Raw genomic sequence first — 18,783 nt, forward strand, 5'->3', positions numbered from 1 at the left:
TTTTACAAAATGATAATACATTTATTGTGTCATCTACAGCAGTATACATGTTAAAAACAATTTCTCAAAACACAAAAAAGGTTAGAAAGCAGCAGTTGATATCTGTGTTTCCACCTCTTAACAAAGCTGAATAACCCCAGATCCCATTACCAGTTAAACCAGTTTTGACCAAAAAAGGTCAATATTAGACCCAACAGGCCAGTAACTTTGTACCTTGACACAGTCAAAAGCCAAAATACAGCTTTCCATCCGATGACTTGGTTCCTCTCAGAGCTATAGCAGGTTTGCATTGCCACTAAACTGACAAGTAGAAGGGAAAGAGAATGAACACACCAAATATTTGTTTGTACAGGTTATACTGATACACAAAGGCCTCTTGAGACTTCTCTGCAAGCACACAGTCCATTGGAAAAGGCATATGCAGAAGCCTAGGTAATTTCAGACACTGAAGAGTGTCATATCACACAGTGTCATATCACACAGTAATTCTTCACATGGATGAATTCCCCAAAAGAAAGCCAATGGGAAATTGCAGTTTGAATCATAAGAAGGCGAAAGACCATGAGGTTCAAAACATTGTTCAAGCTCTGCTGGTGTGTTTTCATACACAAAGTACAATGTGTATTTAGCTGAACTTAGCTCTTTAGTACAGATATACACGGAGCTTAACATCAGAGCATCCTTAGCCGCTGCTGCATCCTCCAGATCTTCCTAACCTGTCCTTAAATGCAATTCTGAGCTGGTTGCATGGACCTGACTGCTAGAAGCAGAGGGTAAAATCCTAATTTTTAAAATTTTTTTTCACTGCATGTGCACTATATCCTCTGGTTTGTTCCTGGGCACAGAAGTGCTGGTTGTGTGACACAATCTGGCAGGGAGAACAAAGTGTCCTGAAAACTCTCCATGAGAGCTCCTGAAATTTCACCAGGCATACACCTCCCCAAATCTGGTTGGTAATACCCAACAGGAGCTACCACCAAGCTTTTCAAGACCATCATTCCTCAGCATGCATGAGACAGAACCACAGTGACTGGCCAAAGCTGCCAGGGAAAATTCATTTCTCTCTAGGCCTCCCCAGGGTCAGCATCTGTCTCCAGTCTGGTCAGGGGAGACTCCTGGTGAGAGAAACAGACACTTGCAAAGCCTGAATCATCTCAGCCTGGAGCAGACATCAAAAATATGTTTATTCCTGTACTCTGAAATTGCTCATTTCTCTCTTGTGACTAAAAAGGCAAAGTGGAGAAAGCAGATCCAAGGAGGAAATGTTCACTGTTGGTGTCTAAGGGATGTGGATGTGCCCTTAGCTGTCTGCTCAGGAACACAAGACCTTTTCCAGAGATTTAATTCTGAGCCAGAATTCCTAATGCTGGAAGTGCCAGATGTTGAAAGGGACACACATCTAATATAGCCCTTGCTATTTAACTCCTCAGGAAGAAAACGAATTAAAACCAGATTTGGTTGTATTTTTGCATTATGTACATTTCTACAGTTGTAGACATAGGAGCCCAACTGCTTTCACAGAGATAATAAAGTCAAAGATCTCAGAACAAAAGTTTTAATATCATGGAATCACATAATCAAAGGAGGAAAAGCCTAATTTATTCAACTCTGTAGGTTTGTGATCTATGGGAGCTTTCCATGAACACAGGTAAGACTAAAGCTCTTCAGGAGCCTTAAAGCATCTATTGCTACATGCAAAAAATGAACTTGTTTTCCTTAATAATAATCCATGGACACTTTATAAACAGTTTCTGGGCTCTGAAACCTCCACAGGTTACAGGTTGAGCACTTCTGACATTGGCAATTGTTCCTGAAACACTACTGAAAACCAAGTTCGAATACCAAGGCAAATAAAGCCAATTAAATTAATGCATTTTGCACTTCTTTTGTTGCCACTCTTTGCTAAGCCACTCTGGACACATTTATTTTTTGCTATAACCCTGAAATTTTGGTATCTAATTGCTGTCAGGGCTGGGCTGGAAAAAAATAATGTGAAGTTGGATATTTGTATGGTCCAGAGGCCAGATTTAGTAGAGATTTAGTAGAGATTTACTAGCAGTGTCAGACAAAAGCACTAAAACTGACACCATCAGTGTATTTTAGCCCATTTGAATGAAGATTTCCTGCAGTATTTTGACTGAATGAGTGTCCCATCCCTTTGACAGGAAATGCAGAGACAAAGCTTCCCCTGCAAGATTATAACTGAAAACAGAAAAGCAAAATATTGGAATTATTTTCCCTTTAGGTTTGGCTGAATAAAATTTACTCAAGCCCCAAATCTCATTTATACATGTTCAAGAACTGGAAAACTTTTTCTTAATTTTTATTGTTCCTTTTTTATTTCCTTTTTTTTTTTTTTCCCAGGATGCTTGGCCTGCTGCTTCCAGGTAATTTTCCTGCTATTCTTAATGGATTCGTGTCTGTCTGTATTTGATTCTTTGCATTGGTTTTGCTGCCCAGATTGGGATCAGAGCTGAAACAAATGCAATTTAATAGCATCGTTATTTTTAGTCTTATCTTTCAGCTGTGTGATCAAAGACAAACTGTAGACTTCCTCTGAAATAAAGCTGTTTCTATGTCAGGAAAAGAGAAAGAAACTGGAGGCGAGATCAGCATGACAAGGAATCCAAGTGAGCCAGGAGTTATTTCAGCTTGAAGTTCAGATAAAGGTTTCTCACTGCCAGAAGAGTAAAGTTTCTCAATAACTTTCCAGTGGGAAGAGAAGGTGGAAAAAAAGAAAATCCTACTGAATTTTAAAAGGAGAGGTGATCAGTTCAGGAGTGGGAGAATTACACTAAGAAACTAATAGCAATATAGAGCTTCCTTCATATTGAGTGAAAATGTTTTTCTCTTGATAATTTTGGCTTTCCCTGTTTTTAGTTACTAGTTTATTTTCTCCATGGAACATTTGAAAAAAATCCTGAATTTTTTAGCTTACCAGAGGTCCCTTCATACTCAAGCACTGGATCTATCCTGCTATTCAGAAGCAGAATTTCATCCACTTTTGATATGAAAATATAAAGAAAAGCCACAGTTTTACAACATTACATGGGCAAGGCAAATTATGACAACTGATCCTTCTGTCACTGCTGAGGAGGATCAGAGTCTCCCAGGTCAGGTCCTGGGACTTCCAGCAGGAATCCAAGAAACTCTGTGTTGTGTCTCATTCTTGTCCTCACAATTCAAGACAGACATGGAGAGGGTCAAAAGGAGGACCATGAAGATCATCAAAGAGATGGACAATGGGGGCAGGGAAGAAAAACTGAAGGAATTTCTCCCTGGGGAAGTGAGGGCTCAGTGGGAACCTCATCCTACGATTCCAGTACTAAAAGAGAGGTTAGAAAGAGGATGAAGGGGTTTTCGTCACAAGGATCAACATGGAGAATACAAGGGGATCAAGGTGCACCAGAGAGAGATCATCTTGATAAAGAGATTTTTTAGAGTGAAAACAGCCATTCATGAGAGAAACCTCTCCAGACATGTGGTGCAGTCCCTAGCAGGGGAAGTTTCCAAGAGGTGACTGGACAGGGTGTTGGATAAACTCATCTTGGCTCCCTTTCTCATGAAGGGTTGAACCAATTTGGTCATCTGAGGTCACCTCCAGCCTTGGCTGTGGATTCTATGAACTGCTGGGCATTCCCTTCTGGAAGGTTTCTCACACTTGCCATTGATGATGGAGAGAGTCCAGGGAGAGTCATCTTTGCAAAGGCAATCTCGAATTATCAGCACAAAGGTAATCCTTTGCAGAGGTCATCTCAAATTATCAATTCATGCCCATTCCTGGTTGTTATTTAGCCTTGCCATTGAAGGGAACTCTCCTTCAGGTGCAGAGGGAGACAGATGCTGAGGAGCAGGAGCCAGAAACCAAATGAAGTGTCTGGATTTAACTTCCAAACTGCATTTTACTCTGGACTCACCTACCTTCATCCCTTCTCCCATTCACCACTCCATTTTAACACCTGGTTTTCAAATACAAATACCTAAATGATGGATGGGAACTTGGATATTTTTCCTCTATGATACAAAACTTCCCAGAACTAGGCATTTAATGTTCTTTCCCTGGGCTCTGACTTCCTGACATACTAAAAGTGAAGGTAAAAGGAGGTGACATCACCATGCAGCAGTGAAACAAGCCTTGTCCTTTACAATCTAGGTTGTAGTTTTCATTTTGGGATGTGAATTGTCCTGCAGTACCAGCACTCCACACTGACAAGTCAATAATCAAAACAGTGATTAGATACAGTAAATAGTCACAAAACCTGCAGCACAGAAAGTCTTTGTACATTTATAAAAGCAAAATAAGAAAATTAGACAGGAAATACATTATGGACATGGTAGAAAAAATGGCTCAAGGAGCACTGCACACGCCTTTTTTTTTTTTTCTTTTAATTGTGTAGTTTTTAATAACACAGCCTTTCTAGCTCCAAAATGTATTTCACAGTGAAAAAATCAAACAAAGCACTGTTACACTCAGTTGATATTTACACACAGATAGAAGCAAACTGCCTGTTGGATTCTTCCCTCCTGGAGCAAATGGAAAAACAGCCCCTGTGGGGTGGCCTTGCCTGGCCAGCAGCTTACATTCAACAGAGATTTGTGGAGAGCTCGTTTGTGCGATGGCATCAGAGTCTGGATCCCATAGCCATGCCCACCTCGAGTGTGACCTCCCCAGGGACACTGGGAAAGTGCCAGTGGCTCAGGAAAAGCCACATCTGCCAGTGCATCGACACTTTTATTCAGAGAAATAAAGTCATAAGAGAAGGGGGTGGGTTTTGGGTAGTATATTTTATATTTAATATGTTGAGAGGTCTCATTTCTCCTGGTCAAGTCAGTGCTGGTGAACACAACAAAAGACTTCAATTTTTCTACTGAACAAGAAACTCAACATCTGCAACAGCAGAAATTTCCCCTCCACTGCTCTCCAAACTGCTGAACACTGGCTCGAGGAATTAGGGGAAAATCCAAATTTTCACAATTATTTCATCCTTGGACTCGCTAGCTAGGACCACCAAAAATTAATACCAATGTGCTGAGGCCAAATCCCAATTCCAGGTGAAGTGGGTTTATTCTTACAACAACAACAACAACAACAACAACAACAGTTTTCTGTACTTATTTTAATTTAGCTGAGGTTGGTCTCCAGTGTGCAGGGTCAGAGGGTGGTTTTGGTGATGTGGACATTTGCCCACAAGGCACTGGACTGAGATCCACCAACTCAAATTGCAGAGCACTGTAGGATGGCCAGGAAAACAACAGAATCCAGAAGTAAGCTCAGAATAATCTTCAGCAACAACAACAAAAATAAATTTAAAAAAAGATCCAAACACCTTCTTGCTCTGGACTGAAACACAGCAAAGAGTCTCCAGCTAGATGCAGTTATTTGACATCTTTTTCTCAAAAATTCTGATTTATTAGTGCTTGAAAACTGGCTGCTGGCCATTCATGCAAAAATAGCTTTTGATTGTTTTAAAATAATACAGTATTTTCAATATAATCCTTGTGAAATCCCATCCGACAGAAAATTGTCCATGTATGCATTTGTCTGATAAATCTGCCTTTCTCTAACTGCTTCTGAATGACAAAGTACGTGGTTCCTTGGGAAACTTTCTAAAACAACTTTTAGAAGCATCTCAAGTGAGAGGAAGGGCCAATCCAGCAGTTAAAAATACTTCAGGGACTTTTGCAGAATTGGGAAAAAGTGGATAAATTCTGCTCTTGGAGCAGCAAATCAGTGCTGTAGGCTTAGGGGAAAAAAAGGTGTTTGGATCACCTAAATCCCACTCCTGAACCTGGAGTTTAATGGAAGTGATTTCAACTGTTTTGCTGGTCCTCTGTGCCAGGGCAGATGTCACACGACAGGGCTGTCCCCACCTCATAACAGCATGATCCATATGACCTCAAACAACAGTTCTGTCTGGTTTGAATTAAATTTACATTCATTTAGATGGCTCCAGCCAAGAGCAGGTTATTTCCCGTAAAGGACTATATAAGTGTTAAGTATTATTATAATTAATATTTCTTTCACAACTTTCTGAGACCTTTTTTTTTTTTTCTCTCCTTTTAAAAATAAGTAATCTAGGATTATTTTTAAAAATCTCTGCTTAAAATGACATCAAGACTCTTTTTTTCTTTTTTACTTAAACTAACAAAACCAGTGAAATTAAAAGCTCACACTCAGCTGACACTAAAATTCTGAATATTTCACTTTTTTTTTTTCTTTTTTAGTTTATGATCATGTCAACTAACACCGAAGAACAAGCCTGAATTTTGAATTTCCTGGTTACTATTAGTTTCAGTTCAAAACTTCACATTTAAAATGCCATTTTCGTCTTTGTTTGTAATATATGCATACACATACACGCACATATATATATATATTTGATATATATATATTTCTCAGTTCACAAATTCATAAATCCAAGATGAAGGGAGCGCTGGGATGGCCCTTCAAGCCTTTTTTTTTGCGCTGTATAAAGACTCTTAAGAATTGACATCATCGACATTGGGTTGAAGTAGATTTGTAGCAGTCGTGGCTTTAATTACAAGGCAAAGGCTGAAAGAACATTCGAGTTCCTCTCCAAGAAAAGCAGTAAGACCATTGGTGGTGAAACAAACAGAATTCCCCAAGAGAGAGAGAACTGCCAGGTGTGGGAAGTCATCCAAAGTCTTTATCCTTTCCTTCCATGCCGTCTTAGTGTCCAGTTTAGTTGTTTTTTTCTCACCAAATGTGGGTGGTTTTTACCTTCCAGGGTGATCCTGCCAGGTCCTTCTCATGCCTCGTGCTCTGGCAGGGAAGAGTCAACCCACAGAAGTCAACCAGGCTGCAAAGGCACCACACTCTGTGTGACAGTGCTGCCCCAAAGCCACCAGTGCCACATCTGGCAACTGGTGCAGAGGGTTGGAGGCCATCTGGAGGGAAAGGCCACCCTGGAACTCGTGCTCTGAAGGTGGGAGGGAAGGGACAGTTCTTTGTGTTATTCAAAGAGTCCAAACGATCAATCTATCGATCAATGCCAAAAATAGAGCTATATCAACTGCATGGCCCTTTTAGAAAATTCACAGCTTAGCTAGAACAGAAAGCATTCCTGGAAGTGTCCCTGGGTACTGAAAAGCACAGCGGATCCATTGCTCTGGCCTGAAGTTCCTGCACTGATGTGCAGTTCCACGTTGGCACAGCTGTTCCTTGAAGTCCGTCGGGAATGTCTGACTAAATCCAGCCACAAACTTGATTTTCTGGAGATCTTCCCGAATCAGCTGGATTGATCAACCCAAGCATGTTAGCTCCACCCTAGGACTCCAAAGAGAAACACTGCGGAAATTCACGTGCCAAGACAGGGACAGGCTAAGACATGTTGGACTAGGGGGAAAAAAATCTGCCAATCCAACCCAAAATGGAAACCAAGTGGAAAAATGACAACGGTCATGTCCATTCACGGACTAGGATCAGTTTGGCAACCAAGGATCACAACTGCACAGCAATCACTTGTTACTTTGGACGGACAACGGATTACTCGCAGATGTTCTGAAATGGGAATAGTTGAGTGGGTGGGTTTGGCCTCTTTTTGTCTTTTAAACATTCTCCATTAATGGCCTTGAGTACAGCTGGGTATTTACAGTGTGTTAAAAAGAGATATTTACACATTTCCTTCGGTTTTTCACCTTGAGAGGAGAGGAGAGGAGAGGAGAGGAGAGGAGAGGAGAGGAGAGGAGAGGAGAGGAGAGGAGAGGAGAGGAGGAAAAAGGGAGAGGAAAGGAAAGGAAAGGAAAGGAAAGGAAAGGAAAGGAAAGGAAAGGAAAGGAAAGGAAAGGAAAGGAAAGGAAAGGAAAGGAAAGGAAAGGAAAGGAAAAAGGGAAGGGGAAAGGGAAAGGGAAAGGGAAAGGGAAAGGGAAAGGGAAAGGGAAAGGGAAAGGGAAAGGGAAAGGGAAAAGGGAAAGAGAAAAGGGAAAGGGAAAGGGAAAGGGAAAGAGAAAAGGGAAAAGGGAAAGGGAAAAGGGAAAGGGAAAAGGGAAAATGGAAAAGGGAAAAGGGAAAAGGGAAAGGGAAAGGGAAAAGGAAAAGGAAAGCAAGAGAGACCTGCACCACCACCAAAACTATTATTTCATCATTTTCTTTTTCAAGGGATGGTTTTTGGTTTGCTCGTTGGTTGCTTTGCTCCCCTTAGCTGCTCATGTCGCCAGGTTCTCCGCATTTATGCTGGACATCCGAATCTGAGAGCTGCTCTTGCTCAGAATGGAGAGTTGTGTCCCCCCGTTCACTCCGCTGCTCGCTAGAGAAGGATGGCGATGCTTGAAATCCACAGCAAAATACCGGTTGACTTTCCAGCTCCTCCATTTTCTCTTTATTTCTGATTGCACCTTTAGGGAGAAACTTCAAAAGGTCATTTTTTATGTACTTAGCCGCCCGAGGACATGCTGACAAATTATCAAGATTAGAAAAAAACCCCACAATTCTACAGAACTATTTTTTAAGGTTATTATCAAACTCCTCATTTCAGCAAAATCTGAAGTGACTTCTCCATGGTTGGGAGAGGTCCAGGTGTGTAGTGGGAACTACAGCCCAGCCCAGGTTCTGTGTCTGAATTCAGATAATTTAGGATCAGCCATGGAAGACCTAATCAACACTCACTGGAGGAAAATAACCCTGTTTTTATCAATGACCAGTACCAAAGACATAATAAGGAGCCAGAGAAACCAGCAATGAAAAAGCACTGGGTAATATTGAATCACCCTGTCCCCAGAGGCAGCTTGTCTCACCTGCCATGAATGGATGGATGTTTATTGAAAACTTTGCTTTCAGATCCCCTCAGAGCAGACACCAGCTCTGGGGTTAACTCTCCTTTCCTTGAGAGTTTTTTTTTTTATGGCATCCACAGGAAATCCCCAAGAGTAAAACAAACCATGGTCAGAAGTTCAATTAGGATGTAAGTAGATAATTCCATAGCTTTCTACTTTTCACTCATCATCAATTTCCTGGCAGCACTGCCAGGGTGTGCACATGTGTGTCTATAGATTAGGTAGTAAAGATTTAATATAAGAGAAGTGATAGTAGCTTAGACCAAGGTTTACTTGGTCTGTTACTCATTCTTGTGTCATATTTCTGAATGAAATAGTGTAAGAATAAAGAAATATGAAGAGATGTTTTCCCAATGTATTTTTCCAGCCTCCAGTGAGCTGCAGTGTCAAAGATGCTCATCTTGCTTGTAACAGTCAGATTTTCCTGGGCTAATACTGTCAAAATGGATCAACAAAAGCCAAAATGCTAAACAAGGGTTTCAACAGTACAGACAAAAACTCTACAGGGAGGAAAAATCCAACTGGAAAACTTACACTCTCCTTCTAGGACCACCAAATTCCTATTTTGGTTAAAGTATAGATATTTATAGATTAGATAGAGCATGGAGTTACATCATCTCTGTGAAAAGGGAATAGTGTTTGCATCTGGAACAGTGTGATAATCCAAAAGTGAAGCCTTTCTTGCTGTGGGAAATTCAGTGGAGGCACAAGACATCCTCTAATCACCATTTTCTGGTGTCTTGAGAGGTGAAATGGCTTTAATTAACCTGGCTGTGTTGGTTTGGCTAAGAACCAACCCCCCCACTCCTTTCAAGGGCCTTCAGGAGATCTGACACACCATGCTTGCTCTCTTGGAAGGTGTTTATCTTCAGACAAGACCTTTTGGCTGTTCTTTTAGCACCCAGAGAAGGTGATAGAGAAAACACCTGTAGGTGGGAGAGGTGGATATCCAGTAATGCCAGCTGGTGAAGCAGGAATGCAGCCAGAAACTCCAGCAAGGCATGATCCAAATCTCACCTGCTGAGCTACCAGGGACTGGACTATGACCAATAATTTAATAACCCTGTGGGTCCCTTAAAAATCACCTTGACTAAGCCCATGAGCAAAGATAAGTTTGTTTGATGAGCTTGGAGGTTGTTATAGTTTATCTGAGAAGGAATCACTTGGATCAAGGAGTCTGAGACCTTTTGTACCAGAGATCAGCAATGCCAGGCTACACCTGCACTCAGCCCCCTTGAAAAGAAGAAAAGAAAGTGATTTTAGGAAAAGACTCCAGCTGTTGGACTGCACGGGAGATCTGTAGCAGTGGAGGAGAATGGATGAACTCTTGATGTTCCTCTTTAAGGCAGCCTTGAGCAGGGGACCTCTTTCCATCAGTTCAGAAAACAATTACCTAAGGTGTTCAGTCAAATCAACAAAGGCAGGGAAATGCAGATTGGAACAAGTGAATCAGACAAAAGCACAAACGTGGGAAACTGATCCCAGCAGCAGCAACAGCAACAGCCATGTGCTGAGAGGAGTGTGAGGCTTGCAAGACACCCAGGTGGTGTCTGGGGAGGTTTCAGGACATCTGACACCCTCAGACTGCTTGTGTTTAGGGCTGGAAGGTGGCAGTTGGGTGGTGGCAGCAAAAGCAACCAAGGACCCATGAAAACTTGGACTTCTGTGAAGGGTTGGACACTGTTTCCTCCACTTTTCCTAGGAAAGCTGGCAAGATATGGAGTGGGTGGGTGATCTGCAAGATGGGAAGGAGACCACGCAGAGAGGGTGGTGAACAATGGTTTTTACTCAGCCTGGCGCCTTATCACTGCTGGGATCCTCCAGGTATTGTTATTGGACTTCACACTGTTCAACATAAAGTCATAGAATGGATTTGTCTCGAAGGAATCTTAAAGATCATCTCATTCCAAAGCCCTGCCAGGGGCAGGGACACCTTCCACTATCCCAGGTTGTTCCAAGCCCTGTCCAGCCTGGCCTCGGACACTGCCAGGGATCCAGGGGCAGCCACAGCTTCTCTGGGCACCCTGTGCCAGGGCCTCACCATCTTCATAGCAATCCCAATGATGGCATTGAAAGCCCCTCCACCAATTTGGCTGATGACACCAAAGGGGGTGGTGACATGGCCATGCCAGACCTCTTGGATAGAGCTGAACAGGCTGGGAGAGTAAGCTGGCAAGAAGAGGGCAAAGTTTAACAAAACCACTGCAAAATTTGGCAACTGGGGTGGCAGAAAAAAAGAGACCAGTACAGACCCTACCCCACTTCAGAGAGACTTAAACTAACCCATCATCTCTGGCACGGCCAATGTTTTAGTTTAATAAAGATATTACACATTTTCCTTTATTTTCTTTTTTTCTTTTTTTTTTTTCTGAGAATTGTGAGATTCAGCCTAAAATATCAGGGATTATGGAAGGTGATGAGTTAGAATGGACAGTTAGAACAGCTGTTATTCCCACAAGAAAACGGGATGTGGATGAGAGGTGAGGGATACTAAATATTAAAAGTCTTACCTCCCCATTCAAGAAGCAGTAAAGAACAGCAACAACAAACCCCTAGGGAAATGGGAGAGAAAAAAACCCGAAATAAATTTAATGAAGAAGGAATGACAGAAAATAGCTGGAGTTAAAAAAACCAAGCAAACAAGCAACCCCAAAATCCTGGTACAGAAAACACACACATGAACGAGCAGAGACACACTCTGAGAGCTGTGCATGCAAAGTAGTTACAAGGAAGAGAGATTTCTTTCCAAGGAAAGCAGAATGCAGTGTATAATCACCTGGAAGGATCCCAGTCCCAGTTCAAACACCAGTCTCTCCCTCTTACTGACATTCTCAGGAGAAAAGGCAAACACCGTGTAGTGAATTCCAAACAAGGGGATCAGCAGCAGAGTGGAGCGAGCCAGCCTCCTGTCACAACAGAGGGAAAGGACTTTAATGCAGCCTTGCAATTAACAACCTGCGCTTTAATTAAAGAAGAAAACACAGAGAATGTTTTGCTGACTGACTTTTGGGAATTACACATTCTGCATAATTATTATACAAACAAATATACAACATTCCTGCTCGTACTGAACGACTGCTTGCACACACACTGCAGTTTGCTCCCCCTTCTTCACCCTGCTACAGTCATGGCACATTAACAATGCTCAATGCCCTGTGCTGCTATTTTAATTTCCATTATTACAAGCAGGAATTTTCCCCTACCATGCCAAAAATGAGGAAGGGGATCTTGCTAAGGGATTCAGACTGCTACCATAGCACAATTATAAACCTCTATCCGAATTGCTTAATCCCAGTGGAATGTTTGAAACCCCTTTGGTTTGGTTGGTTTTGTGTGTGTGTGTGTGAATGTATTGCTGCACAGCAAAAGAATTCCAAAACAACCACACAAATAAAGCCAAAAAACCACCAGCCATACAAATAAAGCTAAACCCTCCTGCATGTTCTTGTTCTTTTACTCAAAACTATTCCTCAAGGTCTTGATTTTGGTCTCATTTATACTGCTAGAAACCTAAGTGCAATTCCACTGTTTAATCCCATTGTTTCAGAATAAAGTGGTTTCAGGGGGAAATCAAGCTCAGCAGATATAAAAGAAAGGCTGGAAATGAATGTGTCACATGTGAGCACTTCACTGGTGAAATTCCCCCAAAGCAGGGGCCAGCCAAGACTTGTGCCTCCTTTGGTGAGTGTCATTTGCTGGCTGAGCAGCAAAAAAAAAAACCAAAGAGAAAGTAAATGTTGATCTGAAAATGAGGCAAGTGCTTTATTAAAAACAATTAACTTGCAGAGGGGAAGAATATAATTGCTTACACTCAGGTAAGTGAAGAAGGCAAATGGAAGGCAACAGAAGGTAAAAAGCCATCAAGATTTTTTGAAGGGCTACATATTTTTTAAAATTCACTTATCCCCTTTGCTTTTATCTATTTGGTACATTGCAGACAGGTTTGAATTTGCTAATACCTGCTCAACAATAACCCAAAATAATGTGTTTGCTTCAGCATCTCCAAAAATTCTGTCAGCAAAATCACCACCAGTACCTAACTGGGAATGGGACATCTGTGCAGTGTTGGCATCTCAGTCAGCCTTTGGGTCCTAAAGGGGATAAATTCATGACAGCTCTTGCCTGGAGACTGCACTAAACACACCTGAGCCATAAATCTGATGGACACCAAACCCCAAGTCTTGGTGAAAGACCTCACAAACCAGAGAACACTCTTCTTGTGGGTTATAAAATTAGACATTGGCCAAAAGCTTTTGGTTAAGAGAGGAACAACCTCAGATTAGGGTGATGAGGAGCGTACAGAGTTTTGATGACCTCTAAAGAAAGTAATCTATGCAGGAGTGAGCCAGTGTAAAAGAGATTTTTGGGTCCTTTCTAGTCCTTTTTCTCTATGGACATGCAATCAAGTTAATAAAAAGGAACAGAAGCATTGAGGAAGAGATTAGAAAATAATGCTGTCTCTGTAAAAAAAGTCTGTGATGAATAGAAATGTCTTAAACTAGTCACAGAATTATGAAAAAATCGAATTAAAGGTAATAAACTGGACAAAAAAGTATAATTCCTGCATATATTTTATCCTTTATATTCAGAATTAATGACAACAACAAGAAAAGGATAACTGTTGTTTTGATCTAAAAGTCAGAATAGAATTGTCTATTAATATGTTCTGTCTCACCACACTCTTGGGAGATTAATTGAGGGAAATATGCAGAGGAAGTCTTTTTTATTGTCAGTTTTCTGGCACTAATTATACCTGATTAATCATACAATTAGCTTGCAGGATCTTGAAATATAATGCCATAATCAACTTATTAGAGATGTTTTCTTCAATATTGTCATAAAAGTGAGGAAGAAAAGGCATTAAATAGCACATTCTGAAGTTTATAGGTTATTAAGATCTACAAAGAGGAAAAGAAGATTTTAATGATAAGAAAAACCTGAGAGATATTAATGCCTTTACAGATGATGATAAATTGGTTTTTTTCCAAAACATTGAAAAGAGAGAAGACTTAAAGCAGGTCCTGTGAGATGTGTAAGTTTATGTTCAATGGGGAATGAAAATCTTAAAGGATATAGTGGAATTCTCAGGAGTGCAACAGCTAAAGATATTCCTCCTCTTTTCTTCCCCCGTTCTTGCAGACAGACAAGAAACTTGGGGGATGGATCTAAAAGTTTCGAGGATAATAATTGTTCAACTGGCTGTTCAGAACATAATATTCTCAAAAAGATAGTATTCTCAGAAATATTGTTCACATTCCAATAGGGAGAGGAAAGTCTTAAGGTCACTTTTAAAAGAGCGATTTGAATATAAATTTTTGTTGAGGCTGACATTCTGTTTTCCAGCTGTTATTTTCCTGGAAAACACTTCAAACAGAAGGTTTTCTGCAGTAGCATGGCTGTGAATGTGGAATTTCCATAAAGTGTTAGAAGAAACAAACAGATAATTCTGTCCTCTCTTTCCCCTAACTCCTCTATTAAATAATGAAATTAGAACTTTATAGTAAAAGAAATACAAATTAAGAAGGTTGTCTATTTTGAACAGTATTTGAAGGAATCAAGCTTTTATTTCTTTATTAGTAAGGAGACTGCTGAAGCCTCAAACACTCAACCTTTTTGAGAGAAATTATCAAAAAAGAAGCAAAAAGTCTCCAAACCACAGACTTTGAAGAAAGATTATATTGTTGTTTTGCCATTTAGTCCTGCCTCTCTAAAACAAGAGAATTGTCCAGTTTAAAATCTGAGTCTTGACTGCAATACTTTGATCAAATATAAACTTTTGCAATGAAGACATCAAGGTCTGTAGTCCTGAAAAGCAACATTCACCTCACCAAGGTTTGGACACACGTAGAGTAGATATTGACAATGAAATTATCTTTAAAATGTCTCTAAAGTCAATGCAGAGAAAAATATACTTTTAAGGCATAATTCTTGTCTGCTACAGATGTCTCTTTGACAAGAGGTGACTCCTGTTTTAAACCCCATGGGTACTGAGCTCATCTATTAATGGATATATTGATTAACTTGATGCTGTGACATATCTGCAATGATGGCACCTAGTTTTAGTTAAATTAAATCCATGTTACGTTCCTTTTATTGTCTATGAAGAGTAAGAAGCTTTGACACAGAAGGACAAATCACCTGCCCCTAAGGAAGTTCTTATCACACCCTAAATCCATGCATTGACCTCGAAGGGAACCTGGACTGAGTTTGTCATGTAAATTCCTGCCCTGTAGATTTGGGAATTTTAGATTACAAGAATCCAGTTTCTCTAGCCAATGGCACATATCCATCATTTCAGTGAAAGAAAATCATGACAATATTTCAAATAGAAGGGTAAAGAGCAAACCATGAAGACACAAAATGTCATTAGTTGTGAAATGCTCCACACAGCTCATGTTTAATAAACTGAAGTATCTATTTTATCACAAAATGCTACACATATTGAACATGACTTTCAGGAACTTCAGTAATCTTCTTGAAAGATCTTTCCAGTATTTCCCAAAAAATTAATTAGGTCTGTAGGATCACTTCCCAAAAACCTGAGGTAATACCTAAACACAGTGAATGATTCCAGGTTTTTTTATTTTCCCATGCATAAACCACATCTTCAGACCAAGTACTTGAAATATAGGGAAGCTTGCCAAGACTGTCATACTTTAACACACAAAAAAATAGGTTTAAGTACCTCCTGTTTAGGCTGAACTCTTCTTGCCCTTGACTATGTAGAAGATTTCACCATAGAGAGTTACTAGTCTCCCATGCCTCTTTCAGAAACACTACATTTAATGTGAAATTTCCTTCTCTGCAAAGGCCCAACATGACATCTGTGCTGCAGCAGGATGTCCATTAAGTAGTGAACTTTTTATTTCAAACTATCTCCTCCTAAACTTAATTCCTAGTTTTACCTAACTGTTCTTAGTCTGCAGCTACTCTCTGTGTACAAGATGGAGGTGCTGACTGTTCTTCTCTTATCTATTTCTATCTGCTTTTGCACAGTATCAGTCTGTTGACTGAATATTTTTGAGCATCTTCATTGGTTTATTTCCTAAATACCTCAAAGCGATATGAAATCACACAGAAAATTCGCTTTAATGTTTTTGGTTGTTTTTTTTTTCTAGCTAAAACCCAGAACTATATATGCAGTTAAGTTACAAAACAATCTTTTTTCCTTAATGGTGTCAAAGATAAATACTGAATATTCTTTAGCAAAATCCTGGAGTGTTGGGTGTGTGTGTCAGGATGCCTTTGAGAGTGCTGATTTGCATTTATAAAACTGCTGTGAAATTCAGGAGACAGATCATCAGAAAATGTATTGTACCATAGATGTCTGAAATTGCACCTCATCTAAACAAAATGAGATGTTGACCTTGGAACTCTTTTCCATCCTTAATGATTCCACTAATCTATGAAAACCTGTGGGCTTCTTGTACAAGGAGCACAGGTGGACTGTAGGATAGTGATTAATTCACAAAACTCTTAGCTGAATGGCTTTTATTCAGTCTTCTGGGTGCCTCACTCTGTATTTGATAATGATATTTGACAATGTTGGACTGAATTTGATCATCTTGGAGGTCTTTTCCAACCGCAATGATTTTTTAATCCTATAATTTGTGATAGACACAATTAATTTTGATATTAGGTTAACTTTAGCCTTTTCTCACCCCTGGGTGTTTATTACCACAACTTCACTCAGTTCAATGGACAAAAGATGTTTTACACCCACTGAGGGTATGATTGATTGACTCAATCTCACCCCCTTTTTTAGGAAAATTTCAGGTGCAACATTTCCTCTCAGCACGAAGGTGCTCACCTCTTTGCTGTATAATAAAGAGCAGCTATTAATTCTGTACAGACGCTACCCAAAACCATAAATAGCATCAGCCATAATTACAAAAAAAATAATAATAAAAAAATTAAACCTTAAAATCCTCGATCGTGGCGCATCAGCAAAAGCACAGAACAAGAACAAAAAAAAAAAAAATTCTACATGCAACAAGAACTAAATGAATGCTTTGCTCTCTGGTCACTTCCCCTCTGCTCTCATCCATCCATTTAACCTCCACATGCGTCATACAAACACAGTAATGCCACAGGAGTGCGTACACTTACAGGGTAATGGTTGATAGTTCTGACATCTTGCAAGAGTGCTGGTTAGCCCTCTTAGGCTTACAGTAGCATTTCTGAACGCAGCTGCTAAATATGACAAGATTAGCATTTTTTTCAGCATATTGTGAACAGGCCAAGGTAGGTCACTTTCAACACATTTCATGAGACACGTCACAAGGATGGGAAGCGGACACGACAGGATGGAGTCACAGCACGAACCAGCTGCTTGACCGAAGCAGAAATTAAAAAAATCAAACAAAATTAAAAATGCACTGGCTGCTGCTGGCCGTTGTGATGTGCTGATTCACGGACAAACCAAAACTTGAACGGCCTGGAGGCAGGCGGGCAGCGCTACACATCCAAAGTACACACGACCTGTGCAGTCTGGGTTTGTACAGAGGGTAACAGAACGATATACTACATGAAGGTTGACTGCATGCTCGTGGGGAACAATCAGAGAGTAACATAAACTGGCAGGATGGAGATCAGTCTAAGGTGAGTTGGATCAGATGTTCCTCATTTCCATGTGTGGATCCCTTCCTTTTAGCAAGGAGCACTAGCAAGGACACCAAAGGAGTTTTTCACGCAGCTTCCTCGGTGATGGGGAGGGAGTTCAGTATGGAATCTGCATGTCTGGCTGGTAATTTTGGAGGTACCACTTATCTTTTGTCCCACACACTGTGGCAGTGTGGTCATAAAAGCAGCAGGCTCACACACAGTGGAGCAGGACCTTGATCCCTACATGTTAGATTCCAGCAAAAGCTGCTGCAGAGAGCAGAATGGTTCCTTTACAACCAGCCAGAAAGAGGTTAATTTAAATCAGCCTCCTAGAAGGGTAATCTGAAACATGGAAAAGCATTTGAAGGGATCCTGTAAGAGATTTTGTATCTGCTATGAGGGGCTGAAAAACGTGTGAATTGAAAATAGTGATTTCTTGTCGACTTTCAAGGGGAGAATTTTTGTTTTGTTTTCAACACGTGGTTGTTTTGGTGAGGTTCACCTCAGGGAAGGTTGGATGTTTGCAGTGTAGATGTCTAAGTAAACTGGACATCCTTAAGACCTTGAGAAACATCAGAATAAATAGCTGGGAGAGAAATACACACTTATTGGCCAGGGTACATCTGACCTATTTTAGATGTCCACTTTAGGATGGGATGAATACCAAACACCCCTTAGTACCCTGATTAAACCTCCATTATCTATAAAAGATGATATGTTGATTTTTAAAGCAATTGCCTTCTAGGCAAATATTTCCATTTGTTCAAACAAACCAAACTGTTTCTGTTTCATAGTCTAAAATTTGTGTTCCCAACTCATGGAATTTATAATCTGAACATTAAACCAGGATAAATTGAAAACATGTTAAATTACTCCCCAGTTTTATCTCCTTTAAGTCAATCCCCATTACTGGAGTTTTGTTTTATTTGCTTTTGGATAATCAAAGGCTGATAACTGTGTTGCTATTAAATATAAGAGCTGGAAAGAACACAGTGTTGGGACATGAACACATCCAGCAAATAGAAATAGTAACCACGTTTCAGCTTGTAAAATAAATTTCATTTCTTGGATGTTGCTGAGGAAGTAAATATGAAAATAACTGTTTCTTTTACAGTATAATTTCTGTGCTAAATTTTTGCACCACCTTTTTTTCACAGAGCTGACTTGGGCATTGACTTTCAGCTAAGACTGATCAAAAATGAGGAAGGAGGTTTTAGAGATAATTCCTTTTTGCTATGCTTGAGTCTTTCAGAAGTGACTATGGATTTTGAGTGCCACTCATTTTCTTGATGACTTGATCTGAAACACATTTCTCAGACCAGTTTTTACCACAAGAGGGCTGCTCAGCCTGTGTTGAAAAGAAGCACTTATGATGGCACTTTAAGG

The 18,783-nt window shown here is 40.3% G+C and overlaps 1 protein-coding gene across 9 annotated transcripts in view; it reads right to left on the bottom strand.

Annotated features, from left to right (window-relative positions):
- Positions 1 to 18,783, bottom strand: part of ADCYAP1R1 (ADCYAP receptor type I) — a 142,840-nt gene continuing 124,057 nt past the window's right edge. For 4 of the 9 annotated variants that reach the window (XM_085050151.1, XM_085050145.1, XM_085050146.1 and 1 more), the window contains 4 exons: positions 16,903 to 16,986; positions 11,570 to 11,699; positions 11,304 to 11,345; positions 1 to 8,368 (listed from right to left, as the gene is read on the bottom strand). In XM_085050151.1, the coding sequence (XP_084906277.1) occupies positions 8,159 to 8,368; positions 11,304 to 11,345; positions 11,570 to 11,699; positions 16,903 to 16,986 (466 nt within the window). In that variant the 3' untranslated portion in view covers positions 1 to 8,158. The remainder of the gene's footprint in view (positions 8,369 to 11,303; positions 11,346 to 11,569; positions 11,700 to 16,902; positions 16,987 to 18,783) is intronic. The other 5 variants (XM_085050152.1, XM_085050148.1, XM_085050150.1 and 2 more) reach the window with 4 other exon arrangements.

This window comes from Lichenostomus cassidix, chromosome 2 (genome assembly GCF_008360975.1).
Source record: "Lichenostomus cassidix isolate B80296 chromosome 2, HeHo_3.0, whole genome shotgun sequence".
NCBI lineage: Eukaryota > Metazoa > Chordata > Aves > Passeriformes > Meliphagidae > Lichenostomus > Lichenostomus cassidix.